This window comes from Ostrinia nubilalis, chromosome 16 (genome assembly GCF_963855985.1).
Source record: "Ostrinia nubilalis chromosome 16, ilOstNubi1.1, whole genome shotgun sequence".
NCBI lineage: Eukaryota > Metazoa > Arthropoda > Insecta > Lepidoptera > Crambidae > Ostrinia > Ostrinia nubilalis.
In genome coordinates this window covers 10,276,568-10,289,370 of record NC_087103.1, presented here as the reverse complement: position 1 = coordinate 10,289,370, position 12,803 = coordinate 10,276,568, and the positions used below count along the sequence as shown (strand labels likewise).

The 12,803-nt window shown below is 36.0% G+C and overlaps 3 protein-coding genes across 3 annotated transcripts in view; 1 reads left to right on the top strand and 2 right to left on the bottom strand.

Moving 5' to 3' along the window:
• Positions 1 to 5,764, bottom strand: part of LOC135079543 (DENN domain-containing protein Crag) — a 42,693-nt gene extending 36,929 nt beyond the window's left edge. Inside the window, exons 1-3 of the mRNA XM_063974194.1 lie at positions 5,571 to 5,764; positions 5,245 to 5,406; positions 1,007 to 1,171 (exon numbers count right to left, since the gene is read on the bottom strand). Coding sequence (XP_063830264.1) covers positions 1,007 to 1,171; positions 5,245 to 5,371 — 292 coding nt within the window. The 5' untranslated portion in view covers positions 5,372 to 5,406; positions 5,571 to 5,764. The remainder of the gene's footprint in view (positions 1 to 1,006; positions 1,172 to 5,244; positions 5,407 to 5,570) is intronic.
• Positions 5,765 to 6,146: 382 nt separating this feature from the next.
• Positions 6,147 to 8,140, bottom strand: LOC135079148 (U3 small nucleolar RNA-associated protein 15 homolog). Its single transcript, XM_063973736.1, has 4 exons — positions 7,937 to 8,140; positions 7,744 to 7,842; positions 7,473 to 7,655; positions 6,147 to 7,355 (listed from the first exon to the last, which is right to left on the bottom strand). Exons 1-4 carry the CDS (start codon positions 8,036 to 8,038, stop codon positions 6,165 to 6,167), a joined length of 1,575 nt encoding a protein of 524 aa, XP_063829806.1. The 5' UTR covers positions 8,039 to 8,140; the 3' UTR covers positions 6,147 to 6,164.
• Positions 8,141 to 8,798: 658 nt separating this feature from the next.
• On the top strand, positions 8,799 to 10,164 carry LOC135079147 (mitochondrial inner membrane protein OXA1L). Its single transcript, XM_063973735.1, has one exon. The coding sequence runs from the start codon at positions 8,916 to 8,918 to the stop codon at positions 10,104 to 10,106; it is 1,191 nt and encodes a 396-aa protein (XP_063829805.1). The 5' UTR covers positions 8,799 to 8,915; the 3' UTR covers positions 10,107 to 10,164.
• Positions 10,165 to 12,803: the final 2,639 nt, after the last annotated feature.

Below are 12,803 nucleotides of genomic sequence, written 5' to 3'. Positions count from 1 at the left end.
ATCTTTGGACAATTTCACACAGCGCCAGCTAGCCCCAAAGTAAGCAACTTAATGCTTGTGTTATGGGTGCTAGCTTAACGGATATACTACTTATATACTTTTCTTTTTTAAATACATACATATTATACATAGTAACACCCAGACCCGTCACAGAAATTAAAATTCATCATTTCAATTTCGGCCCGGCCGGGAATCGGACCCGAAATATGTATCCGGATTTAGCACTATCAGTAGTAGATTAACATGTTCATCATAAAATTGTGGTCATCGCTATACAATGTGACCGAAAACTATTTTGTTTATATTTTAAATAACTTACATTTTATTTAACATTCGAGTAAGATGTTTATTGGAGCAAATAAAGTAATAAGGTCGTCCCCTACATGAAAATGTCATGCAAAAAGTTTCATACAAAGACTCCAAAAAGACTTGGACGAGTCCACTCGACCGTAAAATGATTGAATAAAAAGATAACAAAAAAGTGCACGGCCCTCCAGCAGTTGACAATTTCGGTGTACCTAAAGTTAGGGTCAAGAAGATAATGTTATTTTCAACTTTATGCCAATACAATAAGGTCTAAAAAGACAGTGGCTGACTGTCGATGTTATCAGACTGGTGTGTCCATATCTCAGCGTTCAATGAATCCCCATTAACGGATTTACTGCGGTTATCGGTCCAAAATACCTATAGGATAGTTTACTTGGAAATAAAATGTATAAAAATTACATTTAACGTGTTTTGAAGAGTTAGCCAAACACAAACTTCCTACTTCGCGACACTTATAGTGAAATATCCTGGAAACTGGAAATCGTAATCCTACCATAAACATTATCATATAAAATGTTGTCAAGGCGAACTGTATCAACTGCATACAGTGGAAGCCATAGCTTGCACTGTGAAAAAAATATTCAAAAAGTCGAAAATGTGTTTGGTGCTCATTATTTGCAAAACAGAATTGAAACTCTTCTCTTCCCTTATTTTGCTTAGTTTCCTTAATATTACTTACCAATATCCACAAGTGGCGGCCGATCCCGTCCCCTCCGTATGCAAAGGAAGCATTCTGGGGATCTCATGGACCCATGGTTCAGGTCAGCCGGTAGCCCTGTTGGCGTCAGTTCCATAAGTTCGTAGCCATTGGGCACCGTCTCGCCAAGACCGGGGAATATTACGCCTAGAACAATAAATATTATTAATGTTGAATTTTAAACTTCCACAAAAGAAATTCTGCTTTTCTCGCAGCTTCACTCGCATACCTAGAATATAACCCTCATGGAAAGCTAAATATTCTTGGTGTTCCGAGTGGGTTTACCACAATAGTCGGGCTGTGTGGTAGGGATCGAACCCGCGTTCCTCGGATCTCGAGTCGGCCAGTCCGACCCCCTCACCGTTCGGCTATCGTCGCTTCAAAGTACAATACAAAGCCTATGTTCATTTCCTAGGTCCCATCCTATACCTCCATTCTCAACAATAGCAGAGTATTTACTCTGACACTAGTTTAAATTTAGGGCGACTAATTAATTAACTTTCGCATTTATAAAATTTGTATGGATTGGTGTGCGTGCATGATGCATTCTCAATAATACCCTGTATTTCGTTTTTGTGGCCTATTAATTCTTCACTTTCACACAAAAGCACTGCATCCAGACCTTTGTTCCCCCAAGATAAGAGCTTCTTTCGCAACGCAATAAAATTGTGACGCTTGATGAGCCGTTGTGTGTAAATGCGGCAGACTGATATACAATTAAGTCACTTCCTTTTTCCTGGGATCATTGTCAGATTTGTATCAAGTGTTGTAATTTGAATACACACTTATTTTTTCCTCACGGACGTTAGTTACTAACTCACAGTATAATGGTGTTAATATGGACAAAAAAAATATGTGTCTTGGAACTTCCTTTATGGTATCAGTCTCCTCAACTCAAACGGGCTATAAAAGTAGAAGTCTACATTATTTACTCGATGTTCGTTAAACCCCTTTAATCAGGTTAAATTGACCTGTTTTTAGTTTAATTTTGGAATGATATTTCATACAAACATTGTAATTATCAAAAAGAATAATGATCCTTCTGAACGAAGAAAGAATCGAGATCTTAAGTCATTAACGTCAGAGTTTGTTACGCAACTTAATGTAAACCTCCATTATGTTTCCTAATTAACGTTCGGAAGAATGCGTTCAGTGTCTACAATCAACAATGAACCTTTATACGGGTATGCGAAGCGGCAATGAACTTATCAGGGCTTCAATACATCAATGACACCAATAAAATGAATCAGAGGGTCAATCAGACGGCCTCTGGTATTATTACACAATAGGAGCACTGTTGATAAAGTGATACAGGACTATTGATAACTAACACCTGGTTGTTATGTAATTTATGTATCGATAACACGCGTCCTTCTCGTATACGTGATACACACGCGCTGTGGGAAAGGATTTGCATAATATGCAGTTATGCAGTCGACTGCGGGAGCTAATAACCGCGCGATTGTACTATAATATTATAGTTAATTATAGGGCTTCTTTGGTCAATATATCTCACTGATATCTGCGTAAACAAATTCATAGAGAAATAATGTGTTACAAGAATAAATGGCGTAGAAATAACGGAGGAGATTGCGCGCCGTTAAAATCTTATACCTAGATCATCATTTTAGACGACAAATGTATGGGCTTATCGCGTAAAATCAATAAAAGCTTATCGTGGCGCACATCCTTAGCATACTGGTCGAAGAGAATCGGAAAATCATAAAGTCACATAAGGAAGAAAAGAACCATGAAAACTGTCTGCCTATTCTGCCAATAAAATTGCAGATTTCATTGATAAACCTTAGAAGGTTGCAACCTTGCCGGTTTCTTATAAGGCAAGCTACCGAGCAGGTTGCAGAGCAGAAATAAATCGATAATTTTTAAGGTGAAAGACTAGTAGAAACTCCTTTTTATGGTCTTGTTTGAACATTTTTATATTCATTTATTCAACAACGCACGGTTTAAAGAGCTTGGTTAGTATTTATTTGAAGTAACATGTAATTATTTTAATAAGTTTAAAGAAGAAGAACAAGAAGCGTAATTATAGCTCATTTTATGGTGGTGAACAAATTATTATAATTTTGCATCATAAAAACTCACCAACGAACCTATGCCCGTTTTCACCATCAATCCCTAATTTAAGTGACCCCTATGGTAACACATAACAGGAATTTTGTTTTCATAGGGGTTACTTAAAAATTAGGGATTGATGGTGAAAACGGGCACTAGTTTCCTAAAATTAGAGTAACGCTTAGCCGATTTTTAGTAAGGCAACGAAATTACAGGAATCGCATAAACCAAGTGTGCCTTTCTGCTATAGATATCTTATATTTTCTAATGCCTAGCACAAAAGGCGGCAAATTCGTGGTCAATCATTCATAGGTTGACCACGAATTTCAAGTCAAACACTGATCAACACTCCAGTCCAGTCTCATTATAAGTAGGTACTAGGTAACGTAGGTATATTACGCCAAATAATAGATTGATATACCTATTTAACATGAAATATCTGGTGGAAATAAGCTATTAACAAGTTAAACGACTAGTTTCTCTCGACAAGTGTCGCCCTAGATTTAACCAGATTGAACTAGTTTCGCTCATTAATCCAATAAGAACACCCGTATTTGCACACTTGGACATGTCTTGACTTTCGCAAAAATCTAGTGGATGTCTGTGGGCCCTATTATCTTCTGCTTTATCAAGAAATATTAGGATTCGCATTATTAAATAGGATTGGCAAGACACTAGTGAGTTTATTATTTACATTTATTTTAATCAAGTAGGTAGGAATAAAAGTAAATGTTTATTGTGATTATAGTAAGGTGCCGTTCCCGCCGGGAAAATTGTCCACAACGGGAATATTCTAATTAGAGTTCACAGAAAATTCACATTAAATGGAAACATTAACGGGAAATTGTCTAACAAGGAATATTCCTGCATCAAGCATAGAAGCATATTGTTCATTTACAAGTTATTAAATTAATAGATTATTTTTTCAAGAGTCAAGATAATTAAGCAACCATTATGGAGCACCTATAGATTTTTTGATTAATTTTCTTAATTTAATTAATCCATAATACCGAAATTTAGTACAACTACTAGCATATAAATAGCAAATCAAGTACATTCAATTATGATGATTAAAAAATTTAATGATGTGAAAACAGCAGCCAGTTTGAGATAATAAAGTTAGGTATTGTATAGTAAGTAGATTAACTACATAACTGTAACACAAAACCAAACCACAATTCTTACTATGTTATTGAACAATCTGGAATGTGGTTAGTGGATTTCCTGTGTCAATAATCTTATTAGGAAATATTTTATGATGCATTATTTATAATTATAATTGCAATACCTATTTGTAAAAATAACAACATCATCATGTTTATTTTTGCAATTAATAATTATAAATAAATGCTCCAATTTCAATGTAAATAAACTACAAATAAGTACTCCATGATGCAGTACTAAAAGTGGGACTTTTTGAGTCCCATTCCCAGGTAGGATTTCAAACAGTTCATTATCATTACCAAGGTTACCTACCTTGGTATTAGATGATAGAATATGAAGAATATTAGGAAAAAAAAAACAAATTACATTAAAAATACAGTAAACAGGTAAGTTAACATATTAAGATAATCACCGTTATGTAAAATTATGTGTATGTTAACCATTACTATGCAGATGTCATGCCATTCATGATCAAAATAATAAATTGTAACCTAGACCGTCTACGGCAAACATTGTCATCAATAATGAATGACTTCCTGTGTTTGCTTGTTTGCTAAGGAAGAACTAATTAATAGGATTAATAAAAATGTGTGGGTTTAAGTAATTTAATTTAAAATTACTTGATTTTCATTAAAAAGTTTTATAACTTCGATGCTACTCAATAATCAAAATTTATAAGACCGTTTTAGACCAAATAATGAGGAATATTCAAATGTTATTCAAGTAATAGCAGTAAATATTTATTTAAATATAGTAAATTATGGTTGGTGTTTGCTTATAAACAATTTTCACAATTAAAATACTTGAAGGTATTGGGAAAAGTACCTAAATGAAATTAAGTTATTTATTTTCAGAAAATCTAATTTAAGCATGATCTAATTGGACCGTCACCAACCTCAGAGCTAAATTAGTTGGTTTATGTTGAAGGTAATGGTTTAATGTATTGAAGTAAATAAGTATAAAAATGGGTTGTAGGTACTCACCTATATCAGTGATTGGTGGTTTAGTGCTGTACCCTTTGAGGTGTCCAGAGTCAGAGTCATCCAGAAGTTCAGGTTTCTCAGGCAAACCAGCCACCACAAAATAATCGGCAACCCTCCGTTCATCCATTCTGATCGCTTCTATTTAGATTTGTCTACAAGTACCTATAACAAAATCTGTTTGTTCATTCATGGTTATAACTCCTAACCTCCATACAGCAAAGACTACCAGTATGATGAGCATTTGCATGTTTTTGGAAGGTTGCTAATGCAGAATACATTTAAAAAATAAAAGTGTGCAGAACAAGAAACCTTCGAAAAGAACTTACGATTTATTGCTACAGTAAAGAAATTGAGCATGACCATGTCACACATCGTCCACTTTTTCGTTTCAATAGATTTATTGCGTTTTTTATCCACTTTTTTAGAATGACACTACACTAAATACAGGTTACAGACGTCGTACAATTTATAATTTTACAAAACGTCATTTTGCCCCATTGGGATCAAACAAGAACAACAATTGAGACCATAGACAAAAACCGGAGCCAAGGATGACGGATGGCCAGAAATCAAAGACAATAGAGTTTTAAACAACTAGAATACAGAAAAAGTGCCATCTATATTTTGAAATTGTAAACTTATTTTCAGCAAAACAGAGATGTTACCAACATTACAAAACAATAAAGAAAGGAAGTGACGTAGTGCTACGAGAATTTAAACCAGAGTAACTTTAACCTGTGACGACTTTTTCCATGAAAACATTTTTTTTACATCCTACAAATCTTTACGTCTTACTTAGGGAATCTAATTTATCTATGATTCCAGTACACATACTGGTGCCATATGTATGAAAATAAGCTCTTTTATCAGCCTCGAGAAAAGGATAATAAAAACAAACAAAATAAATTATACAGAATTTATTAAACATCAATAACTATCTCTTTGAGTGCTTTCGATGATGGAGCTAATGCTTCATTCAAATCTAAAACATCTCTAGTTGTACTCGTCTGGCCTGCAGATAAAAGCATACCTATGGCTCCTTCAAGTTCACTTACTCTTTTACACACCTCTATTTCATCTTTTATTTCTTGCTGAAGGGAGTTGAATAACAATAAGTTAGTTTCTGAAAAAGTCTTGACCTGATTCTCAAAAACGTCTACAAAAACATTTGCGGCATCTATAATAGTTCTAGTGAACCTTGTCTCTCCTAGATTCTTCTTAAAATACTTTAATAATCCTCCTATGTCTTTTTCATTCAGTTCACCCATTGCAACATTCAAAACTTTCCTTCTAAGTAGTTCTTGTAACGCAGCAGCAGTTCTTTCTGGACTCTTAGCAGCTACATATGTTTTCAGCGCAGCAGACAAGGCTTTACCAAATTCCATTTTTCTTATAAACTTATCATAATCTGACTCTTTAACAGCTTTTTTGTTTGAAACTACTGTATCAATGGTTGCAGTTGGTTGAACATGATCAGGTGCAAATTTGAACAGACCCTTCTTCTCTTCTTTTTGCTGTGCAGGTTTATCTCTTTTTCTTATGGAAATAACACCATCTATCATGCCAACAGCCAGGGTGTCATCATGTTCTGATATGCCCATACTCAGAATGGCATTTGGGAAATCAATATTATGGACCACTTTGAAGGTGGAAATGTCATATATTTTAACATGGCGGTCAAGGGATGCCGACATCAATCTGCTACCATTACTGGCCAAACGGAGTGTGGTCACCGTTTTGTGATGCTGTGATATATTGGCAAGTAGTTTTCCCCCATTGAATATATCCCACACTTTGATTTCTGTACCTCCAGCACTGACAAATATGCCTCCTGATGGTAAGAATATAGCTGATTCCACTGGGCTTCCATGGTTTGCTGTTAGGACAGTTTCATTTGATCTACAGTCATAAAGTTTTAATGTATGGTCATAGCTGCCTGATAAGATGATATCTGGTGAGATAGGACTTGCAGCTCCTGCTCTGATATAGTCTGTGTGTTCTGAGAAAGTGGCAATCTTTTCTTCTGTTGGAATATCCCACAAGCCAACTGATTTGTCATCGGAGAAGCTGAGAATTTTGACTTGGTCTTTAGAGAAGAATGTTCTGTGAACCTGAAAGGTACAATATAAAACTTGTTATTAAAGATTGTGATATATTCATTCTGTACCTATTGTCTTACCATAAATAACTTAAAAGATAGTACTAACATAATAGAATAATATACTTACAGGGCCAGTGTGTCCAGTAAATACTCGAAGAACATTCTTGGAAGTGACATCAAATAATTTCACAGCTGATTCTTCGCTACCAGCAACTATGAGCCGGCCGTCCGTCCTAAAACTAGCTCCATACGCTGCCTCGACAAACTTTGAAATATTCTTAGCAACCACCTTTGTGATTGGGTCATACACCTGAAAAATGAATGCACGAAATTAAGGACTACTCTTGAGTGAATTCAGTATATTTTCGTTATTATTGAAAAACTAATAAGTACTTTACCTGTACTCGAACGGAGCATGTTGCCGCGAAGTAGTATGGTTCTACTGGGCTAAAATCTATGTAATCAATGGCACCGAACTCTTTCACGAGGACTGGTAACTGAAAGATTATAAGCACAGGTTAGTAAGAGGCATTAAATACAGCTACAAAGAGCTACAATAAAAAATACTCGTAAGAAAAGTAACCAACTTACACCAAGTTTCTTCCAGTAAATAGCATCAGATGTAACTACTGATGCCGGCTTCTGGTATGCCGCTTTGTTAGTTTTCTTAAATGGGTAAGATATGTGGGCCATTTCGTCACTTGTTTATAACAACTTTCATAATAATTTTACTGTTAAATTTTATTTACCACCACATATCACAAGTGTTTCCACAAATCCCACAAACAGTGTTGCCAGTCGGGTCTTGTCAGAAATTACCAGAAATATAAAAAAATGTAACCTTTTTGAATAAAAAGTAACCTTCATACGGGGGGGGGGGGGTGCGGAGCGATTGTGTACGGTTGTTCATGGATGGTTCATGTTTACCTAAATTCGAAATTTTGACCATTCCATGAAGACCGAAAAGTGACCGGTCGTATAAAACCGTTTCATGGATTTGCGTTTTATTATCAAAAAAACATTTGCTAAAACTCATTGTCTTTAACAAATAATAAATCAAATTCATGTTTAAATGCTGTTTATGACATAATTTTTAAATTGTCACTATTAATATTTTTACTGAATAACCTGTAAAAGTTAATTCTACAATTTCTGAAAAATCACCTAAAAGTAACCTTTTCGTTAGTGTAACCTAAAAGTAACCAATGCAGTTCAAAAGTAACCTAAAAGGTTACAAAAGTAACCTTCTGGCAACACTGCCCACAAATCAACACTAACTGACATTGACAGTTCAGAACACGTGTGATTTTAGTTTTAAAATTGACTATCAAGCAAAGAAGTTTTCTGTATGTTCACAAACTTCACAAATTATAAAAGTCGTGGCTATGACCGTGGCATTATTAAAAAAGAAAGTCACAAAAAAAACAGATTATTTAATCTGTGTTACTGTCTTACTGTCAATGTCACATTGCTGAAAGAAATGGCGAGATGCGCCTCGATGTAAATATTACGAAACTTTTGTATTATTAATTTCTTCATTTTACTTGCTTGATCTAATACAGTGTTGAAAATGTTTAAATTACTCAGTCGCCGAGGATGCCGCAGTGCCGTTTCAAAGTTGTTTTGTGAGAAGATTGAGGTTAGGCAAGCGAAGGTATATTACTTTTATTCTTCAGCAAATACCGTGAGATTCGCTTCGACTGGTGGCAGCGATCTCGGGAAAACTGCAACTCTTACAGAAAGTATACCTGAACCACCGCCCGTGCCTGATCCTTCTGCTTTTGGAGAGATTACAGAGGCCGTTCAGTCGTTGGCTGCAAATGGTGAACCAACGTTTGCTAGTTTGGGCCTCGGGGGCTGGTCTCCTGTCGGCCTCGTACAGAACTGCTTGGAGTACCTACACATTACATTAGATGTTCCTTGGTGGGGTGCCATATTGATAGGAACCTTAGCAGTCAGAGTCATAATGTTCCCGCTAGTCATAATGTCTCAAAGAAACTCGGCGGCTATGAATAACAATCTTCCTGAGATTCAGTTATTGCAAATGAAGATGACACAAGCAAGACAGACTGGCAATCAGTTGGAGGCGGCTAGATACGCTCAAGAAATGATGGCATTTATGAAGGAGAAGGGTTTGAATCCCTTGAAGAATGTCTTGGTGCCATTAGCGCAGGCGCCACTATTTATTTCCTTTTTCATGGGGCTGAGAGGAATGGCTAACTGTCCTGTTGAGAGTTTATCTACAGGAGGGCTGTGGTGGTTTACGGATTTGACAGTTCCTGATCAATTCTTTTTGCTTCCACTTCTGACAAGTGCCACTATGTGGGCCACCATTGAACTGGGTGTGGACGGAGGTCGCTTAGACGCACAGAACATGCAGATGATGAAATACTTCCTCAGAGCACTGCCCGTTATTATGATCCCCTTCACTATTAATTTCCCGGGAGCAATCCTGTGTTACTGGGTTTCCAGTAACTTTATTTCACTTGTACAAGTTGGTGTCCTCAGAATTCCAGCCGTCAGAGAGTATTTAAATATTCCTAAAATGGTCACACACAGTGCAGACTCCTTGCCAATCAAGAAAAAAGGTTTTATCGATGGAGCAAAAGATTCTTGGACTAACATGAAGATCTCCAAAGAACTAGCAGAGAGACAGCGAATTGACGAGTTGATTTTCACTAAAGCTGGCAAGGGACCCCTTCAAAAGACATACAAATATGACCCTACTAAATTATCAAATGTCCAAGCCAAATCTAAATAGATACTTAGTTATTACAAATAATGTAGATTGTTATTATGATAATATAGCATTATCTTATTGTATGTGTTTTATTAATTACTGTAATCATACAAAATGTTTTTTGTACTTGCTGACTTACTGGGATTTTGTTAAGTGTATTTCAAAATTAATGTAATTTTGGTGTTTTTATTTTTCATTTCAAACTGGAGCAATTATACTATTAGCAGATTTTGAAAATTTTCTTTTCATTACATAATATTTCCTAAGAGCTCGAAAACCCGGCCAAATGCGTGTCCACAACTCCACAATCCACTTAATTGTAATATGCTTAGGTACTTCTTAGATAAACTACCTATGTTAACATTACCAACTATTAAGTAGACAGGGATTCAAACTCGCGGAGTACTGGCTTTGATTCGTCATTTTAACGAAAACTTGTAGGTAGACATTCTAATTAAGTAGGTAGATTTAAAATCGAGGGTAAAAAAGTTCTTTGTGCCCAAAAGAGTTTTGAAATAACGCGAGTAAAAACAATAAAAGACGGCTTTTCCTGTTCACGGTTTAACTTTTTTCGTGGAGTTTCTTTATGCCTTCGCTTTTCGACTGTTTTGGTAATTGGCCACGATAAAGGGTTGAATAAACAATATTGTTTGTTCTTTCAGTTAGGTCTCATCAGTTTATGATTTACCTTACGTTATTTGAAAAGTAAGACTACTTAAAGTAGGTACATGGAACTAAAAAAAAAACGTTGACTGCGTTGTTATTTTACGTAAATTAGTAGTTATTTGCAACCTGTGGTGCCTAAAGGTCGTAGCACACTTATCAACCTGAAAAGGGACTAACACCGTGTCGCCTATCGCCGCGCTGTCAACCGCGAGGCGAAGAGTTTACGTTACGGAGAAGTAATATGTCGCAGTAGGTAGGGTACGGAGGTTTATGCAAATAATACTGACATGCCTTGAGTTGATACGGTTACGATCCGTTTCCGGGTTGATAAGTGTGCTTCGTCCTTAATAAGGGATGTGTTTAGAATATAGTGTAGAGCGCTTTACAACGTGCATACAATTCGATGGCTAACAGCCAAATTAGTTGTTTTAGGGTTCCGGACCTTACAATGAAAACATAACCCTTTAGGATCTTACAGAACCCTCATTTACGTTGTCAAGAAAGACCCTTTTTCTTAGAAGAGCTTGGAGGTTGAAGGTTTAAATTAATATGAAATTAATACTTAAGTCACGGTAATTTCGAGCTGTTAAAAACATTGTTCAATTAACTTACTAACGAAAATACTGTAGTAGCACATTCTTGAAATTTCTTGCATTTGTGTAAAAATGTATTTTAGTTTTAAGTTTTACTTTGATGACTGAAACGTTTGAGCCTCGATAAGGCACATCTGCATCTGATCGTTCATATCTGAAATAGTTATTGAATAAACGAAGTAATCGAATCCAGAGCCTCTATACCTACTTAGTACCTACATATCTATAGGTACCCAAGTACTTATTTTTGAATTCCAACCTGCTCCAAATAATCCAACAAGATTGATAACAAACTTTAAAGTAAAAGAAAAGGGTAACGTTACATTTGTTAATAATAAAGTAACTTCATTAAACCGCCCACCTTTATTTCGTTTCACCGCTCAATCAACGTGCCGAAAAACAACAAAAGCTTTACAAATGTAACAACTTTCCGAGATAACGGCATTCGGGAGCTTCAAGAGATTTATTTCGTGAATCTAAGGAGCAGAGAATATTAGTTCCCGTGATATATGCGCCACCTGGTGACGGAGCGTGGAGCCACTCGACTTAACGACGGTCAGGCTAGAAGGTTCGTGCTATTTGCTTAGTAAGAAGTCCCGGTTGTCATTAGTAGGCTTGGAGTGGGAGATCAAATGGATGGTAGGAGGAGCTGGAAGGCTACTTGACTGTTTTCTGAAGCAAAGTTGCTTAAGAATAAACCATAATATCATTAGGTACCTACCTAACTACTTATTTGAAAGAATAGTGTAGCATCTTGAATTGCTAATAAAAACAATAATCAAAAATCACTTTTTCATAAAGTCGGTTTTAGGGCTCCTATTCTCCTCCTATTGGCTATTGCCTCTTAGAAACATTATTAGGTAGGTATCTGGCAGAGAAATTACCTTTAGGTTCAAAAGTCTCATTCCTTTGGTAATTAAAGTATCTAGGTAGCTGGTTTTCATCAATCAGATACATACTGAAACTTTTTAAGAATCGGATGAAACTCGGCACTTCATAAATAAAATTGTTGCGCGTTTAATGTTCAATAAAGAAGTCTAGGGTTGAGAACAGCTCTACTAGACGAATCTTTGACAGTGAAAGTATTATTTCTACAGCCGACTGGGAATATTCTTGTATTTTTAGAATGCTTTGTCGGAACTTTAAGGGATTTGTCCAGCCGACCGCCTCAATCCAAGTCCCGCTAGGGGCGGTAACTGAGAAATATGAGTATTATTTCCAACTTTATTGCCGTTATATTTCATTTTGCCGCCAAACTGTTACGCTTTTTATTTATTAATGTCTAGCGACGCGAGTTGCGCTCGTTTCGATTAAAGCATGCAATGCGAGTAATGTATTGCTATGACCTGCTTTTATTTGGGGTGTTATCTTTGTTGATATACTCAAAATTTTAATTTAAAGCAAGTAACTTGAAAGTCCCACGTTGGGCCCCAATTTCACTTTTCAGATTTAAAGAATA